This window comes from Lissotriton vulgaris, chromosome 7 (genome assembly GCF_964263255.1).
Source record: "Lissotriton vulgaris chromosome 7, aLisVul1.2, whole genome shotgun sequence".
Lineage (NCBI taxonomy): Eukaryota > Metazoa > Chordata > Amphibia > Caudata > Salamandridae > Lissotriton > Lissotriton vulgaris.
The window spans coordinates 701,370,358-701,389,037 of NC_141695.1; the positions used below are offsets into that span (position 1 = coordinate 701,370,358).

General features: G+C 45.5%; 1 protein-coding gene across 2 annotated transcripts in view; it reads left to right on the top strand.

Moving 5' to 3' along the window:
• Nucleotides 1-18,680, top strand: part of HELZ (helicase with zinc finger) — a 1,742,088-nt gene that overhangs the window by 1,148,417 nt on the left and 574,991 nt on the right. For both annotated transcript variants that reach the window (XM_086930935.1, XM_086930936.1), the window contains exon 22: nucleotides 10,996-11,224. In XM_086930935.1, the coding sequence (XP_086787061.1) occupies nucleotides 10,996-11,224 (229 nt within the window). The remainder of the gene's footprint in view (nucleotides 1-10,995; nucleotides 11,225-18,680) is intronic.

Sequence of the window (18,680 nt, forward strand, 5' to 3'; positions counted from 1 at the left end):
TCGGCACAGGGGCCACAAGCCAGCTGGCAAGTGACCGGGCCAACGCGTCGAGCGCACACAAGCAGAAGGGCCCCACGCAGCACTCAGCGAGTGTGGAGGGGTGAGCTTTGGTGCAAGTGGAGCTCGGGGCTGGGGCTTCTCAAACCCCGGTGTACAGCTTCGAGGGTCACTCGTGGGCTGCACGGTCAGCGTCTCGTGGCCTTTTCAAGATGGCGTGCCCCACGCTTCCGGTCGCCTCCACGGGTCTCAGCTCTGCAGGGACTGTGGATCGGGCAGGTAGAAGGCAGGCAAGCTTGATCTCGTCGATCTCTGTCGCTCGAGTTCCGGCGGGAACTGCAACAAAGCAAGGGTCGAGGGCTGGATGGTGCCTGTTTGCACAGGGTGGTCACTCCTTGACCACAAGGGAGATTCTTCAGTCTTCTCACGTCGTGTAGAAAGTCGAAGGGTCCAGATTTCGTTTCTTATGTTTCTTCAGGATGATCTGAGGTCCGTTGGGACTGCTCCCCCTCTTATTCGAATCTAGGGGGTTGGACATCCTGCTAGGTCCCCTCCTATGGGTGGGACCCAGGAAGGGGGTGGTTACACCCCTCTCCTTTGATCCTGGCCGCGCTGGGACAGGGGCTGGGAGGCCCCAGAACCGGTTTGGCCGGATCCTGCAAGGGGCAGCCTTGTGCTCCCCAGGCAGTGTCTGGTTTCATTGAAACCTCCCTACTCCAATCCACTATCTCCTGTCTGGGGTGGTTTGACACCGCCCTGTGACAGGAAACTCTTTGTCCAGGCCTCCTCTGCCGGGTTTCGGTCAGCAGCAGGAGGTCAGACCCGTGTCTGTGGCAGGGGCATCCATTTTGTGGATCTGAGGCTCATTTTAAATCAACCGCGTTTCAGTAAAGTAACATGTCTTCTCCCTCTAGAAGGGTGGAATGCTATCCCCGTCGCCAGAACTGGCGAGGGGATAGTATTCCAATTCGTATGACACCTTACACGACATGTTTTGATAAAGCCAAACCAAAGTTGCTATATAACCGCGAGGATTATAATGCGCTTAAGAGTATATGGTATGGCATTATCCCGGATCAGCTTAGGGAGTTGTTCCCGACAGCTGCAGACAGGCTCAGCTCATGCCAGAGCACCATCTCACATAAAACCACGCACTCTGCCTCCAGGATTGATGAGGCCTTCCATAGGAGTGGCTTACAGGCTATATATGTGTCCAGATATAGGTTTAGATATAGGTATACTATATCTAAGCAAGGGGTGATTACACCCACTTGCCCCAGCTGAGTGATCAGCCAGTTGTGTCAATTTAAGAACCAGCCAGGGGTGGCAAAAGCTATGCTTCAGCCCCTGGTAGGCCTTGGTGGCACCTATGCCCTGGGCACCTATAGTGCATGGTACAGGGGCTGACAAGGAGTCCATTTCCAATTGTGGTATGTACCTATAGCACATGTATTACAAATTTAGAGAGAGAACAGCAGGCTGGGGGTCTGATTAGCAGGCCCACAGCCTCAGTAAGTCGAAAACCAGTGAAGCAAAAAGCAAAAATTGGGGTGACCATAGGATAGCAGACCCTACTCTCCTACACTCTGCTGGAACGTAAATGGCATGAGGACAAAAAGCAGGAGGAATAAAATCCTAGAATACCTCAAGACAGCTGAAAGCGAGATCGTTATTTTACAATAGACACATCTCCTAAAGGAGGAATGGGATCAGGCAATGAAAAACCTAAGATGGGTCGATACGTACGTCTGTACAAACCAAGGGTGCAACATCAAAGGAGTAGCCATTATCATTAAAAAATCACTAAAAGCAACCGTGCCCTATCCTTACAGCCTTTCCCAAGTTACCTCTGGTGTAATGAAATGCCACATTTTCCTTCTGCCACACCCCTGAGCCTTGCTGAAAACAACATAATGTTTTTTAATGTCTTTGGCGCGTAGTTCATGCTTCACAGATTCGGCGTTGGCATGGCACTTCTAGTGTGAAGACCGGAAAGAAACATATTGCGACATTATCGTATTCCACATCACCTTGGGTACAAGCAGCCTGCAGGATACCATCTCAGTAGTTCAGTATTCTGGCTGATTATCTGCAAAGGGGCACCAGGGATATGTTTCATGATGAGCACCCTATGGAGAAACAATTTGAGAGCCACTTAGGGTGCAGGTAATTTAGTATAAGGTCCACCAGAAAAAAAGTCTTCCTTCTCTCCCTCCCGAACTCCCACCACTCTTATATTATTTCTCTGAGCCCATCCCTCCTGATCCTCCAATATTGCCGCCAGCACGGTTTGGTGTTTAGTGAGGCATTGCACCTGCTCTTCCAGTCATTAGGATATAGATTGCAACCAGTGGATGTTTGTCTCAACTGTAATTACCTTGTTGGTAATTTTGCGAAGATCCGCTCTGAGGCGATTGACGTTGAGTGTAACGGCATCCAACTGTGGCTCTATGGTACCCTTTAGATCATTTATGGCCACCATTGTGGCACCAAGTGAGGTCTATCGACTGATCTGAGCCCCCGATGGTGGTTTTGACACAGCGTACTTATCCATCTCTTTGCTATGTGTGTTCACCCCTCCTTCAGGCTTTACCACGAATATGCCTGATTTCAGTCTTGAGTCTGCATCACAAATTAACCACTGCAGGGCGCCCTCTTATCCTGTAATGTATCAGTAGGCATCTATAATGCTGTTTACCAGTGTGTTTCCTTACTCTTCTGCCCCACCAGGTATGAAATGACTGCAGCTCTCCTCACCAGGGATCGCGGTCCGCCCACAGTTTTAGTTCTTCGCTAATTGTCTGTGCCCTCCACTTGATCTAAGGCAGCCTCCCGGTCCAGTCCAATGAACGCCAGTCTCCCAATCGATGCCCCACTATGGGATACCGCCCTTGCATGCCCGGTCCCTGGCACGTTTGTAGCCCCCAAGTAATGCCGGAGCTTATCTCTGAACTCCACCATCTGAGAGCAGGGGCCCGCACTTAGTTAAACTCCGGTCCCCAGTTTCAAGCCAACCGCACCTCCAGTATTGTCTGGTTATACGCTCCCAGATGCCTTCTGGTTTACCTGCATCTCCCCACATGGCCTTATGAGTCAGGCTCCAAAGTGCCCAATGCGTTGTTATAGTTTGCATCCTTAACCTCTTTTATTGTTTGGTTGTACACCCCCGATCTGACCGGTACGCCCTGTCTCGGACTACACAGGAGCCAAGCCTCATAGTTTTCCTTATGTAGGAAGAGGTACTCTTTTAATGGAGTAATTGTCCGTGCCTGCGGGCCGTGGCACCTCCGATACCATTAAAACACTGGTTACCAGATGCTCCCCAGCGCCTGGCCCTTATGTATTATATTTAGCGGCGTAGCTGATCTCGGGAGGGGGGTAAGTGGCGGTAGTAGGAGCAACAGCAGAGCCCCGACCCCTGTTCCAGCCCCAAAATCCAAAGCTCCCCATGCCTCCCTAGCCCCGATGGAGGCCCGTACAGTCGGGCCTCTCTTCGCCCACCACAGTGCATTCATCCGCCACCGCACCACAAGGCAACATAGTCCACAATTCATGGACGGGAAGCTCGCGGGGAGGTAGACTGGGAAGGGTCTGTGTAGCAGCACCATCTCACTCTCAGGAAAACTTCACAACCAGGACCACAGTTCTTCGTCCCCCAGGGGGCGGTTCATCTCTACTTTGAGTGAGTTGTTTGTTTCTTGTCATCCAGTTTTTTTGTGTTTTATTTGCAAAGTTGTGTTGAGTAAACGGATATCTTAGCGGGAGGAGATTTTTAGGTACAGTTGTGTGTCATTTGCATGCATGTGGTATTGGACTTTGGAGAATTTCTGTTAAGACTCCATGAATAGGTTGAAGAGAGTAGGTGATAGGGTGGACCCCTGTGGGACCCCTAATGTGACCATAGTGTTATTGGACAGGGACTGGTTAACCTTTATTCTTTGACTTCTGTTGTGTAGAAACGAGGCGAACCAGTTTAGAACGACCCTTGATAATCCCTAAGTAAGTCAAGAAGCCTGTCATCTTTGACCGTATCGAAGCTGAGGTGAGGTCTAGAAGGATTATGAGATAAGATTAGTTCTGATCCAGCATTTTAAGCGCATAATCGACTACGTGTGTAAGGACTGTTTCTGCTCTGTGATCCTGACTTAAGCCAGATTGGAATTGGACAATAAGGTGGAACTGAGATATGTGATTAAATAGTTGGGTATGGACACATTTCTCAAGGAGCTTTGTCAGAGACGGAATGGTGGAGATAGGACAAAAGTTATTTGGGTTTGTGTAGGGAGGTAGGATCCTTCTGCATGGTTACCCCCACTTTTTGCCTGGTGCTATGCTGTGTCTGACTGGGATCCTGCTAACCAGGACCCCAATCTCTGTGCTTTCTCCCCTAAATTGATAATGGTAAGTACTTAGGTACCTCCCAGATTAGATATTGGTGTACCCTTAGTAGTCCCTAGTATATGGTACTGAGGTACCCAGGGCATAGGTACCCGACGGGCTGAAGCATGTATTCCATCCAACGGAGACCATAAAAAACTGTAACTACAGGCCTGCCAATGCAGCCTGTGTAAACTGGTGCTAGCACCACTTACGAAACATATAGAGGTCACTGCACATAAAACCTATAAGTCACCCCTAAAGCAGGCATTTCAAACCTGAAGGCAAGGTGCATGGTTCTAAGTGTGAGGGTGCCCCTGCATGACCAGAACACCCCTACAACCTTCGGAGTTTATTCTGCCGGGTTGTAAGTGCATCAGCCATTACGATACATAAAGTGACCATGCTTTCTAACGGGATGACCATCTCTAAACTGTCTGTAACGAACACTGTCATGTTTGGTATCAAACATGTTGGAATCATACCTCCCTCACTGTAAACGTTGTGGGAGGTATGATTCCATGCACTGTAAAGCTCCTCCGGGAGGCCCTCTATACTCTCATTACCAGTCTTCTGACCTGAACAGCACAATATGGCTGCTGCCGACCAGAGATGCGATTCTGCCCTCCTGCTGCTGAGCCAAGCTCGAGCAAGGGAATGCAGTAGAATAGGTATCCTGGTACAGGTAGATGTGTCCATCTCCCAGACAGGGTTTAGTGTATTGGGGCCGGTGTGAGCGTTTGCCAGCGCCACTCAGTCTTCTTGAAGAGCACGCTTGGTGCCCTCCTTGCATAGTCCAGTTCAAACTAGCTCAAGGAGCCGTTGGCTCCCGCTCTGGCGCGAAACTGGACAAAGGACATGGGAGTATCCTCCCAACTGTCCGACTCCTTCCCTGGGAGGGAACCCTGTATCTTCCCAACCCTTTCCTTAGGGTACTTAAGGGCTTACCTGAGGGTGGGTCCCTAGTTTTGTCGTAGGACAAGATTCATTTCAAGGCACCACTTCTTTGACCATTTGGGCAATCTGGACTTTGCTCTGGGCATCAATGCTGCAACTGGGAAGACTCCTACTGCTCCTGGTCTTGTCTCCCTACTCGTCTGCTGCAACGTCCGTGCTTGTGCTCCATACAGGAACCTTCCAAGGCCTGTGGACATCTAAGACGCCTGAAGGAATCTCCCTTGAAGTGAAGGAGTCACTTATCTGCATGCACCGCATCAAAGCTGACCGGTCTGCTGATCCTGGGCTCCCACGTACTCTGAAAGGTTAAGCAACACAGGTGGTGGTACTTCTTATCAATGGAGGCTTGCATTGTCCTCTCACCAAGTTTGAGGCCAGTATCCCTCATTGGAGCCGCAGGAACCAAACCCCTGTGCACAGCGTCGACTTGCTGTTGCTAAGGCTTGTTGGCTTCCTTCCTCCAAGATATTAGGGCTCCAAGTAGCCTCAACCTTAAGCACCTCCTGTGTTGAAGATCTCCGTCCTCACCGCATCACTTGCATCCTGGGCCTACATCTTTGCTGAGCTGCTCAAGGTCCTCTTGCGACTCCAGTGCCTCCAGCCTGTGGGTCCTGTTGAGGGTCTTCTTTGATTTCAGCTGGCTCGCCTTATTGCTCTGAGCATGCTCGGTCTCCCCTGCTTGCGGTGAGTTACCTGGACCGTGCTGTTCCCGACACTGCGCCTTCTTCGATTTCCACGTTGTTTGCAGCCGCCAAGGCTTTTTGGTGCTCCCGACAGACACCAACTCCTCAACTGTCGACATCCGACGTGGGACAGCTCGTGAATGGCTCCTGGTCTTCCATAGCATCACCTGGTCCTCACAGCTGTAGCTCCAAGGTCCTCGTCCGCTCTCCTGCAACACTTGACATTGGTGGGCATTCGTCTTCCGTGCCTCCTGGTCACTCCTGAGTGGTATAGATTTTATCCCCTCTGCTTGCAGGTACTACTCTTCTTAAATCCACCCTTGGGTTCCACCATAGACTCACCTTCTCCAGCAGCGCCATATTCCTGAAGTCGTCCATTGAGGTCGACTGAGGTTTTCAACGCCACTTCACACCTATGCACCCGACTTCCTGGTGTAGGTATCCTGGTTCCTAATGTATCCACAGGCTCTCCAACCTTCTGTCTTCCACTGATCTATGAGATGGCACCTCCCGTCCCTTGCACTAGTAATCTGCATGCATGGCCAACTTTACTGATGCCATGTCACTAGATCTTTCCGCCACAGGTGTAGTAAGGGAGCCACAGCTGATTTCCACGTCATGGCTATGCAGCGCTTAGCGAGCATCAGAGCGAAACTCTGAAAGTCAGCCCATTGCCTCGTTTTCTTGGTCACTGCCCCCCCTTTAAGCCAGCATCTAAGCAGATCCTGTGGTAAAATGAAGGCAGTCACTTCTGAGATACATTGTTATCTCCCTCGAGAACGTGGTAATTAATGGACAGGTCCACATCATGGGTTCATAATCCACGTCCTCTACCTTGCAGGACATGAGGCCTTGGCATCAGCATACATCTTCCCTATGCGCTCTGGGGAGAGATACGCAAGATGGACATAATTGATCTAGGTGAAGCGAAAGCGAGCATTCCATATCGTCTTAATCAGCCCCAAGCTCCATTCCCATGATGTCATCTGTATTTCTACAGACAGTCGGTCTTCCCATTTGCCCCAGTAGTTGATTAATGCTCTTCGCCCATGCGCTATATGTGCTCTGCGCACTTCAACCTCAGAAGAGTAGCGTTTTTGCAACATACGTGGCTCTGCCTGACTTAAAAGTTTTGACAGCCTTTCTAGAAAATATATGTTCGATGCATATGAGCTGCAGATTGGACACAGCATTAGATCGCCACCTGGTGTTGGGCTCGGATGATTGCATGTTGTTGTCGTCTTGGAAGAAGTCTTTGTAGTCACGAGATAGGTGAATCCTCCCTAGGGACGATAGTGCACATGGGTATCGGCTCCATCCTTAGATTGTTTTTTTCCGCCACAGGGTTCTGATGCAACCTTTCCGCTCCGGTTAGAAAATCTATTTTTCAAAGACTTTTATGCCCCTACTCCAGCCCCAACATCTAAACCAAAGGCTAAGGTCAAAACTCCGCCTTCGGGGTCCAGTCGAGACTGAGACATTGCTTCAAAAGCCCCGCCATCGAGCCTGGCTCCGAAGAAAATATTAAAGTTTTCCGGTAGCTCCATGCTGTGCACACCGTGCGTGCCGATATGACCAGCTCTCTAGGCACCGAAACCGAAAGAAGTTCCGGTTCCAAATAAGACTCAGAAACTGTCGACTCCTAAAGACAATACGACACCGAAACCAATGAAATCTGCTTCCACCCAAAAATCTTTGGTGCCGAACCCACAAAACCTGTTTCCGATGCCTCCAAGCCCTCGAACCAGGCCTTGACTCTGAAAACAATACCTTTGGTGCCGTAAAATACGCCACAGGACTATACAACAACTCCTAAGGCTAAAGACAAGCAGAAACAAGGCCCGGAGCCGAAAAAATTGGCCCCGAAAGAAATTTCTGAAGAAGAGCTTTTTAGACCTGATCCTTTGCAGAAGAAGATATACATAGACCCAGCGATAGGACATGTTTCCACCACACCACACAGGAAGAGGAAGAATAGTTGAAGAACTTGCAGATGTTGCTGATGCAAATCAGTCTGACCCTGTGCCTCATGGGAACAGTCCAGCCCGAACTGCCAAGCCATGCCTTCCCTGGATCAGAAACAAGCTTCCGAGGACCGGTTTCTGGAATTACAGCCGTCTTCAGCCCGGCTTGCTTAAATCCAGTGTCAAAGTGAGCAAGGGACTCACGTCTGAGCATACCTAGCCAACTTATGGCGATCACAGCGGTACAAAAGGGGGTGGTGATGGACAGAGCATCTGAACCAATCAAACACTCACACCCAGTCAACAGATCTGGGTTTAATCCATCACCGTACTTTAGCCCACTCTGCCACCCCAGTTCAGACATGGCCATATGCAAATCAGTCCAGGGAAGGCATGGCTTGGCAGTTCAGGCTGGACTGTTCCCATGAGGCACAGGGTCAGACTGATTTGCATCAGCAACATCTGCAAGTTCTTCAACCATTCTTTCACAAGTGGGGTCATCCAGACATAGACCTGTTTGCCACACACAAAAGCGCAAAATGCCCAACCTTCGCCGCCATGTTTCCACACACGTTGTCCAAGGGCAATGCAATATGGATGAACTGGTCAGGCAGATTTGCGTACGCTTTTCCACCAACCCCACTATTACCACTAGTGGTACGCAAGCTCAGACAACAGTCTCTCAAACTGATCCTGGTAGCTCCCACATGGGCACGCCAACCGTGGTTCACCACACTGCTAGAACTCTCTCTAGTACCACACCAAAAACTGTCTTTCATACCATCGATGCTAACGCAGAACCATGGAGACATCAGGCATCCAGATCCAAGTCAACTGAATCTGGCAATCTGGCTCCTGAAGTCTTAGAGTTTGGTTACCTTAACCTGCCACCTGACTGTATGAATATCATTAAAGAAGTCAGAAGACCTACTACTAGAGCTTGCTATGCTGCTAAATGGAAAAGATTTGCCATTTACTGCAATAAAAATCAAATTGATCCTTCAGATGCTTCCTTCTAAAATATTATCTGTTACCTTCTCCATTTACAAAGATGTAATCTAGCTTATTCGTCTATACGATTGCATCTTGCCACTGCCGCATATCTACAAAACAGACCACATATGTAATTGTTTAGAGTACCAACAATAAAAGCTTTTATGGAAGGATTTAAAAGAATTATTCCTCCTAGGTTACCACGCTCTCCAGTATGGAACCTAAACATTGTTCTTACAAGGCTCATTGGACCCCTTTTTGAACCTTTACACAAATGTGAACTACAATTTCTCACATGGAAAACAGCTTGCCTCGTTGCTATTACCTCTCTTAGAAGAATTAGTTGGCAGCCATGTTGTTTGTCTTGAGAGCAGAATCAGAAGAAAACGGTAAAACAAAGTTGAGAAATAAGGAAACGGGGCAGGGTAGAAACATACTGAGCCTATAGTCTTGGTCAGAGGGTGGTAGGCGTCTAAGTACTCCGGCGACGTCATTCCGGCGCTAACGACGGACGCGGATCCGCGGACGACGCCTACCGACGTGCAGGGGTATTGCTACGCAAAAGTTTCCGGATCCAGTCTGACGCCTGGGGATATTCTAAGGTAAGGAATCTATCACTAACTAATGTCTCTTACAGATATATCGTTACACAAGTTGTCTTGGATTGGGGTGGAAGGAGGGGGGCGAGTAGAGGATTTCTGGGGGTAACTCTGTGCTTTAGTTTGCATGTAGGTCGACTGTGTCAGCTTGGGAGAGAGTTGATGTGAATCATGTGGAACGAGGTAAATGACAACTCCTGAGTGATTATATTTTATCACTTTGCTATGTATCGCTCTCATAGAGAGGCGCTATAATTCCCAGATGTCCTAACTCACTGCTATGACGTAGCAACAGTTGATAACAAAAGTCGTTGTCAACTGTTGCTACATCATAAAAGCCTTCCATTAAAGGCTAACCGGACTCTCTGAGAGCCTGTCAGTGCTGGTGTGTTAGCCTGCTTTGAATAAAAAGAGAAAGCACAGCTGCAGCATAAGGAAGGAAGGCAGGAGTTGGAGTTGGTCAAAGATGGCAGGTTATTTGTTTTACCTTTTGTACAGTGATACATAACAGAGGCCATTTTATATGTATGGCTCACTAATTACTCCTCTGCCCCTGCATAGCAGTTGAAAGCACCACGGAACAGATAATTTTGCACTGCATACATAACAGAATTATAGATAGGTAAAAGTGAATTGCCCTCTGGGTTCTGAGTGACATCATAGACAACTCAAGGTTCGCTCTTGCTGTCTATTTGTTGTCACCCCTGGATTAAAAACAAGCCTGTAATTCACTGTTACCCATCTTTAATTCTATATTTCATCCATGGCCTCCACAGGTTTACCCCAGAATCTAAATCTGGTACTTCACTGCTATGATGTAGCAAAACCCAGCTGCAGGAGGGGGAAGGAAGGCCCGGATGGTGGGGTTGTTGAGGGTGGCAGGTGAGATTTTTTTTCTCCATGTTTTGGTCACAGAGGAAAGGCTAAGTTATGTATAGCGCCCCATTACTCTGCTGCCGCTGTGTAGCAGTTTGAATGCAGAGACAGGAGATTTTGGGGGCCAGTCACTACATAATATTTTAAGATGGGTAAAAAGCAAATTACAAGGATGTTTTTCACCTCAAGGTTCTGAATGACAGTATAGATAACTTTAGCTTTGCTCTTGTTGATTGTTAGATATCACTCAAAACCCCTTGGTAAAAAAGATCTCCATAATTCACTGTTACCCATTTATAATTCTATATGTTGACTGTAGCAGATTGTGATTATCATCCGTCCAGTGCTTTAAACTGGGAGGTACTATCCTATATTGATTACCTACACTTCTTCAATTTGAAAGGAAGAATACCTGTACGTCTCAGCAGAATTTCTGTTTCAAGCAATGCATTCCCCTCTACTGACAAATTATGTTCACTGCTATGAAAATAATTAAGCGCTCCATTTTGGTTTACAAATGACTAACAAGTATTGCTTTCTTTCCCCTAGGAAAGCAATTTCGTGTGTTGTTCCTCAGCACAGTCCGAACTCGACACACGTGCAAACATAAGCAAACCCCTATCAAGAGGAAAGAACAACTCCTTGAGGATTCCACGGAAGACCTAGATTACGGTTTTTTATCAAACTACAAACTTCTTAACACCGCTATTACAAGGGCTCAGTCTTTAGTGGCGGTAGTGGGGGATCCAGTAGCTCTTTGTTCCATTGGAAGATGCAGGTACAGTAGTGCATGCTTTTCCAAGGAAGAACTAAGATTATCTCAATGTAAAGTACTGTAATGTTTGATATGTAGATAATCTATAGGTTTTACGATTTGTAAGATATGCACTTTTAAGTGTCATATAGCTAAATCCAGTTACTACAATATTAAGCACTTTTCCCTGGATATCATGATATTCAAGAATCGTTAGCTTTTTTCGGAAAAAGAAACTAGTGACATCTCTAGGTAGTCCGCCACTAATGTCACTTAGAATACACAAAAGTGGTTTAACTATTATTACTGACCGAAAAGCCAAGAATTCTTTCTTTTTATGTTGGTTGGTTAACATGGCATCTATGTGTGTTTCTTAGCAGAACAGTTTTTCTCTGTGCTGTGTGACTAAAGCAGTCTCAGTAAAAGTTCTCTTTTTATATTGCACTTTGTATTGTATACCAGTAACCACTCATTTTGTCGTACAGAGCAGCAGCACAGCATAGGAGTCAGGAATTTACTGGTGCTGGGGACAGTATGAGATGGGGGATTCCCATGTTCTTTGGAGTCTGGACTAGGATCGAACTATGATCTAAAGTGAAAAATAGATTTATGACAGTGAGACGCCTAATCAGTGAGACACTGGGGCAGGGAGATGCTTTACAAGTTCACACATCTGCCAGTGAAATTGAGAGAAGGATATGGCACAAAGGTTTGCAGGAACAATAAAGAGCTTGATAAGATGAGGACATATTAGTTTCAACAACAAGGAGACCGGGAAACTCACGGATGGTTGGCATCACCAGAAACAAAGAATAGGTCAGCAACATAAAATCTTATTAGCCAAAAATTGACAAGTCGCTGTATAAGAAAGTCTGTTGCAAGAAGTTGCTTGTGAAGTAGCTACTCCGTTCTCCTTTACTGAGAAATGCTGATATCTCCATGATGATAGCAAATACTGTATAGGGTAAAGTCCCATAAACCCCTTCCCCAACTTAAAATAATAAAATTCAAGAAAAATTATATATATATATCTCCCATTCACAAGTCTTAACTTGATAATTGATTTAGTTCAGTTTTTTTGAAGCGTTTAAATGCCCAGCTAAAGACTGTCCTGGTGCTAGACTTAAAAGAGGATCAGTAGAGGGAGTTAAGTGCAAAAAAGGTAAACGTTTTAAATAGCTGCTTTAAAGATCGTTAAACAGGTGAGGGAGTAAAGAGTGTGGGGGCAGGGGGTGGGTGTGAGTTCATTTCAGGGTTCTGAAAATGTGTGATATGCAAATCACTAAGGACGCGCTCATTCAACGTGAAACCTAGGGTTTCTTAACTCATTTCAATATGGTTTGGTGATCTTGCTTAAATGAAACAGCTTGTAAGCGCTGTTTAACAGGGTCCATGTCACAACGCTGTGGTAATATCTCTAGTATGGTAAATCTGAGTTGAGCGATTTGGTGATTGTTTTCAAGCCAGTGGGTGGCCACGGCTGATTTAGTGTTCTTCATGCGAATATTACTTTTGTGCTCTGATATTCTTACTTTTAACTTTCTTTCTGTTTGGCCTACATATATTTTGCCACAGGGGCATTTGATTGCATAAATTACATTTTTAGAATCACAGGTACCATTATATTGTAGGTTTATTTGATGGCTTTTTGTCGGGTGCATGAATTTGTTTCCTGTTATTACATTGCTGTTCGTTTGCTGACTGCTAAGGTCCTGTATGTTTTCATTGTCCACAGGCCCCTGATGAAGGGTTACGCTCTTAACCCGAAATGCATTGGGCATGACTTAATGCTTTGAAATTATATATTTTTGAAATGAAGTTCCAAAATAATAACGCGGAAAAAGAAAATATGTGCAAATGAAATAAAATATATGATGAATTCAAGATACTGATGAATGGTTTCATTTAAGCAAGATCACCAAACCATATTGAAATGAGTTAAGAAACCCTAGGTTTCACGTTCAATGAGCGCGTCCTTAGTGATTTGTATATCACACATTTTCAGATTACGTAAGGCACTGCTAGGCACAGTGTGACAAGGTCAGCGCCGACACCAACCAACCTGAAGAACAATTTTGAATAAGCGAGTGCACGGAGATAAGTTTTTGTATTCATTTCAGGGTTTACATGTGAGCAGCGAGAAACATTGGCTGCCAATGTAGGACTTTTGAAATCTGGGAGTCCAAAAGAAGTTGGAAGAACTGAAAGGAATAAATCTGGGAAGGGTGTATCTGATGAAGAGGGAGACCATATAGTCACAAGAAGGTGCTGACAGACCTTCATGGTAGAATACTTATGTTTGAAAACAAATTTGTTGTGGATGGGTAACCAGTGTGACAACTAAGGCTTAAAATCAAGCAACTGTTCTGTAAACATTGCATTCTATTTAAAAAGGAGGCTTGTAGACCGCAATATAATGCATTGCAATAGTCCAGGAGATAAAAATTAGGCCTGGACACTTGTTTTGTGATAATGTCTTGGAAATAAGGATAGAAACGTCCTGATCGGTTTCATCAGGGGGTAGAGAGTTTATTATTATGAGATTATGACAAATTGGTGTTGAAGATTGCTCTGAAATGTTGGGCCTAGTTGGTAGAGATAGGGGCTGGATATGGATTTTTATGCCACCAGGTGTGAGACCAGGCAGAGCTGTTGCCAAAGTAAGGAACTTGTGTTTTGTCCATATTTGGGCAAAGGTTATCTAGTTGTGACCCTTCACATGTACTCTATCAACTGGGATTGAAGAAGATATTGAGGACCATCGAGATGCAAAATCACCTGAAATGAATGAATGAAAGCAGCCCAGTGAGCAGCGTAAACGTTGAAAAGCTTTGGGAACCCTGCATGTTATAGCTTAAAAGGAGGATTGAAAAGTAAGCATAGTGAATGCCTGAGAGCGCCGTCTCAGAAAAGAAGAGAACCACTGAAGACCACAATTGTTATTGCCAGTGTTAGCCTGGTGGTCTAGGAGAAGAAGCTGTATTGAAATGCTACAAACAGATCTAATAAAATAAGTTGACTTTGCCACCAGCATCCAGAAAGTTGAGCCTGTCGTTAGTGGCTGGAACAAGGTTGGTTTAATAATAAAATCAGATCGAAAACGAGATTGTTGCAGGGAGATGATTGTGTCAGTGTCTATAAAGCAAAACTGTTGTTTATTGGCTATGGATTCAGTGATTTTGGCAGCACATTTTAGTCAATAGTGTGTGTAGGAAAGTAGGATCTGCTTCTATGGTCACCCCCACTTTTTGCTTTGTGTAAAGCTGTTTGTGACTAGTCTGACTGGGATCCTTCTAATCAGAACCTCCAGTTTCTCTTTCTCCACTAAATGGTTATGGTAAGTACCTAGGTATATCCCAGATTGGATACTGGGTACCCTTATCAGTCCCTAGTATATGATACTGAGGTACCCAGGGCATAGGTAACCCCGAGCCCCCCCCCATTGGCTGAAGCATGTATTATGCCACCTATGGGAGACCATTGGAACTATCACTAGAGGCCTGCCGTTGCAGCCTGTGTAAGCTGATGCTAGCACCACTTACGAAAGATATAGGTTTCCCTATATCCAGGGTCATTGCACTTAAAATCTATAAGTAAACCCTACAGGCAGGGTGCTTGATTCTAAGTGTGTAGCAGTTGGCTCCCGCTCTGGCGCAAAACTACATAAGGACAGGGGAGTATCCTCCCACTTGTCCAGACACTCCTTAGGGAGGGACCCCTTTATCGTCCCAACCCTTTCCTTAGGATACTTAAGGGCTTACCTGTGGGTGGGTCCTTAGATTCGTAGTGGGACACAATACAATTCAGATACCACTTCAACTTCGACTGTCTGGGCATTCTAGACTTCGCTCTGGGCATCAAGGCTGCAACTGGGATGACTCCTGCTACTCCTAGTCTCTTCGTCCTTCTTGTCTGCTGCAACATCTGTACCTGTGCTCCATACATGAACCCGTCCTGGGCCTTTGTACATCCAAGACACCTGAAGGAATCTCCCTTGAAGTGAAGGAGTCACTGATTGGTCTGCTGATCCTGGGCTCCTACGGACTTCAAAAGGCTCCGCAACACAGGCGGTGGCTCGCCACATTCCTCGAGGCATGCCCTGGCGTCTCACCAAGTTTTAGGCCAGTATCCCTCATCAGAGCCGCATGAACCAAACCCCTATGCACTGCATGACTTGCAGTTGCAAAGGCTTGTTGGCTTCCTTCCACCAAGAGCTTCAGGCTCCAGGTAGCCCTAACCTCCAGCATTTCCAGTGACCATAATCTTCAACCACACCACTTTGCTGGCACTGTTGGCCTGCTTCTTTGATAGCTGCCCGAGGTCCTCTTGTGACTCCAGTGCCTCCGGCCTGTGGGTCCTGTCGAGGGTCACATTTGAATTCTGATTGCTGGGGGTCTGCCCTGACTTCCCTGCTTGTGGTGAGTCTCCTGGACCTTGCTGGTCCCGACATTGCACCTTCCTCTACTTCCACGTTGTTTGTAGTTGCCAAGGATTACTGGCCTCCCGCCAGACACTGACCCCTCAACTCTCGACTTGGGACAGCTTGTTTATGGCTTCTGGTCTTCCCCAGTGTCGCCTGGTCAACACAGCTGCAATTTCAAGGTCACCGTCAGCTCTCCTGCAACCCCAGTAGGCATTTGTCTTCCGTACATCCTGGTCACTCCTGTCTCCTCTACTTGCAAGTTCTTCACATCTTCAATCCTCCTTTGGGTTCCACCGGACACTTTCACCTTCACCTTCTCTAGCAGCTGCATCTTTCTGAAGTCTCCCATTGTGTTCGGCAACGGTTTCTGACGACACTTCACACCTATGCACCCAGCTTCCATGGTGCAGTTAACTTGGTTCCTAAGGTATCCACGGGTGGAGTGGCTCTCCAACCTCTTGTCTTCCAAGGGCTTTCGTCAGGGTCCACTGTGAAGGGTCCTCTTTCTTTAAAATTGCAACCGCGTCTTACAAATTGATTTGTACAGAGAACGCAGTCGTGTTCCTACGCTGCACACAACCTCTGTGGGTCTCCTAGATACTTACGGTGGGTGGTTGTTTGGTTACCCAGCACTTGGTACCCTGCACATCCTCTGACTATTGTCTTGATTTGAGTCGTTCGCATACCACTGATATTGGGTTGACATTATTGTAGAGGTTGCGAGGGATAACTTGTTAGATAGTGGCCAGTATGGGAAGTTGGCAGCTGAGACTTTAAGGCTTCGGTAGGGAATAGGGATTAGAGGATTGTATTGACTTTAGAAAGAAAAAAATATATAAATCATCATTAAGTTGCTGAGAACACAATTTAGAGGCTGTAGGATGTGCAAGACTACTGACAATAGAAAAATAGGGTAGAAGGCAGACTAAAGACATGTCTTGGAGTAGTTGATATGTACTTGTTAACTAGCTTTTTATAATTGCCAAGCACTTCCATGTAGACCATTCTATCTTGAGCTAAATAGGTGGAAAGCCCGCTACGTTGATAAAGTTAGAAGTGCGCTCGGGCATTCCTGATATATTGTGTAAACCATGGGGCAGAAGAGGAACTGTTAGAGGTTTTGATGAATTTCTTCAGGGCCAAAAAGCCAATGTTGACATAATCCATTTGTTAAAGGATTTAGAACTGTGGTCGATATCAGAGGTGAAGGGGTCAATGAACTGTCAATGAGGGTGGCAAGCTGATTAAAATTAAGCTCAAAGTTGTTTCAGTTACGGTGGCATAACTTTACTAACAATGACATGGGTGGAGCAAAGGAGAGGTGGAAGAAAACAGAGTAACAAGGGAGGACAAGGATTTAAATTGTAATAGTTTGAGTATGCAAACTAAGCTCAAGAATGCAGGCTGCTTTATGAATAGGGCCTATTACTAGTTGGTGCAGATTAAGGGCTGAACGAGAGGTGATGAAGTCTGAAGCTCTAATGAGTGCAGGGTTGCCTATCGAGGCTCATTAGAAAGATTGCAAGTTCCTTCACTTGGGGAGCACCACCAAGGGAAAACTCTGAAGCCAAATCACCCACACTTACTCTGGCCAGGGTAAAGACAACCTCCATTTGGTGTCCTGTGAAGAATAAAGTATAGCCAGTCATTTATAAATAAACCTTGATGAAATCCTTAATCTTTGCGAAAGGGCGACTCAAGAATGAATGGCAATTAGCTGATCGGAGTAGAGAAAGTACCTACCTATGTTTAACCTCCACCAGCTCTCTAAGGTAGGCTGATCATCTGGATAATTTACCTGTCAGCGCTTCCACATCAGGGGTGTTGGCTAAATTCAGCTATGAAAAAATTGGCTTCTTTGAGATATGGTTGGTGTATAAATGTTAAGAATTTTCGATCTCCTATCTAGTTGTAAACATCAGAAAATCTCTTGCCTTTTTTTTGTTGAAAGAGCCCCAAATGAGTGATATCACTACTAAACTAAAATAAAGAGATACATTTGACTTAAGGAAGATTGAGTCATGAAATCTGTTCCAATTCAAACAGATGCTGAGATGGTCTACCCAAAAAGCTCCTCTTAAAAAGTACTTGGAATACCTTGAAAAGAAAATATCAATCTTTTTCGCCTTACATCTAGGCAATGAGGAAAAATGTACATATATTGACTTAATACCTAATCGTTATTTGAGGAAAGAGATTTTAGAATTCCATTGTTTCAATCCTTTTTCTGACCCACGGATGAAAAACAGTGACAGGATCTGTATAATTGTGTTTAATTTTGCATTGTAAGGTTTTAAATCCTTTAGTTTAAGAAATGATACTTATTTTGGCTGAGGCACTAAGTGTTAGTAAATCTGAACATCTAGATGTGGCATTAGACCTGTGGATTTTTAATTTTGACTTATGCAATGGGACAAAATATTTGTTTAGTTAAACAGCCTTTATCTGTCTAAATAAACATATTTATTAACTGAACTGAACAATAACCTTGTAAGATCCAGACCACAAATGTCCAATTTTTTGGGAAAGTTCACAAATTGCAAGCTTTCCCTACTATCTGAAAACTTAAGTGTTAACATGTCAAGGAATTGATAAAACGTGCCCTATACAAAAGAAATAACACATCTGAATTGAATGTGTGTGATGTGACCAAAGTTTGGTTGATGATGCGATCCCTAATGTGCTTTTTATATAATTCTTTGAGAGTGACTATCTCTTGTTCTTAGGTCATCTGCTATATTTAAGGATTTAATTTACATTATTCATCATAATGTGTTCCATTGTAAAATTTGCTATTTACATTTGCTACTATTGTTAAATATTTTAATTAATGTGTAGGCTTCCTCACTCGCGCATTTTTTCTAACTCTGCTGAAGGCCTGTTTCTCTGGTCCCTTGTTTACACCAAATCATAGTTGCAAGCTCTTTTGTCAAGACCAGTGATCTGGTAATTTTTGTTCAACCAGCAACCCTAGCTATTGTTGTGACTAATCCTCTGAATTTCCCCTTGTCAGAACCCCTTTTGAAGGGCCACGGAGCAAGCAAGGGTTACTAGACC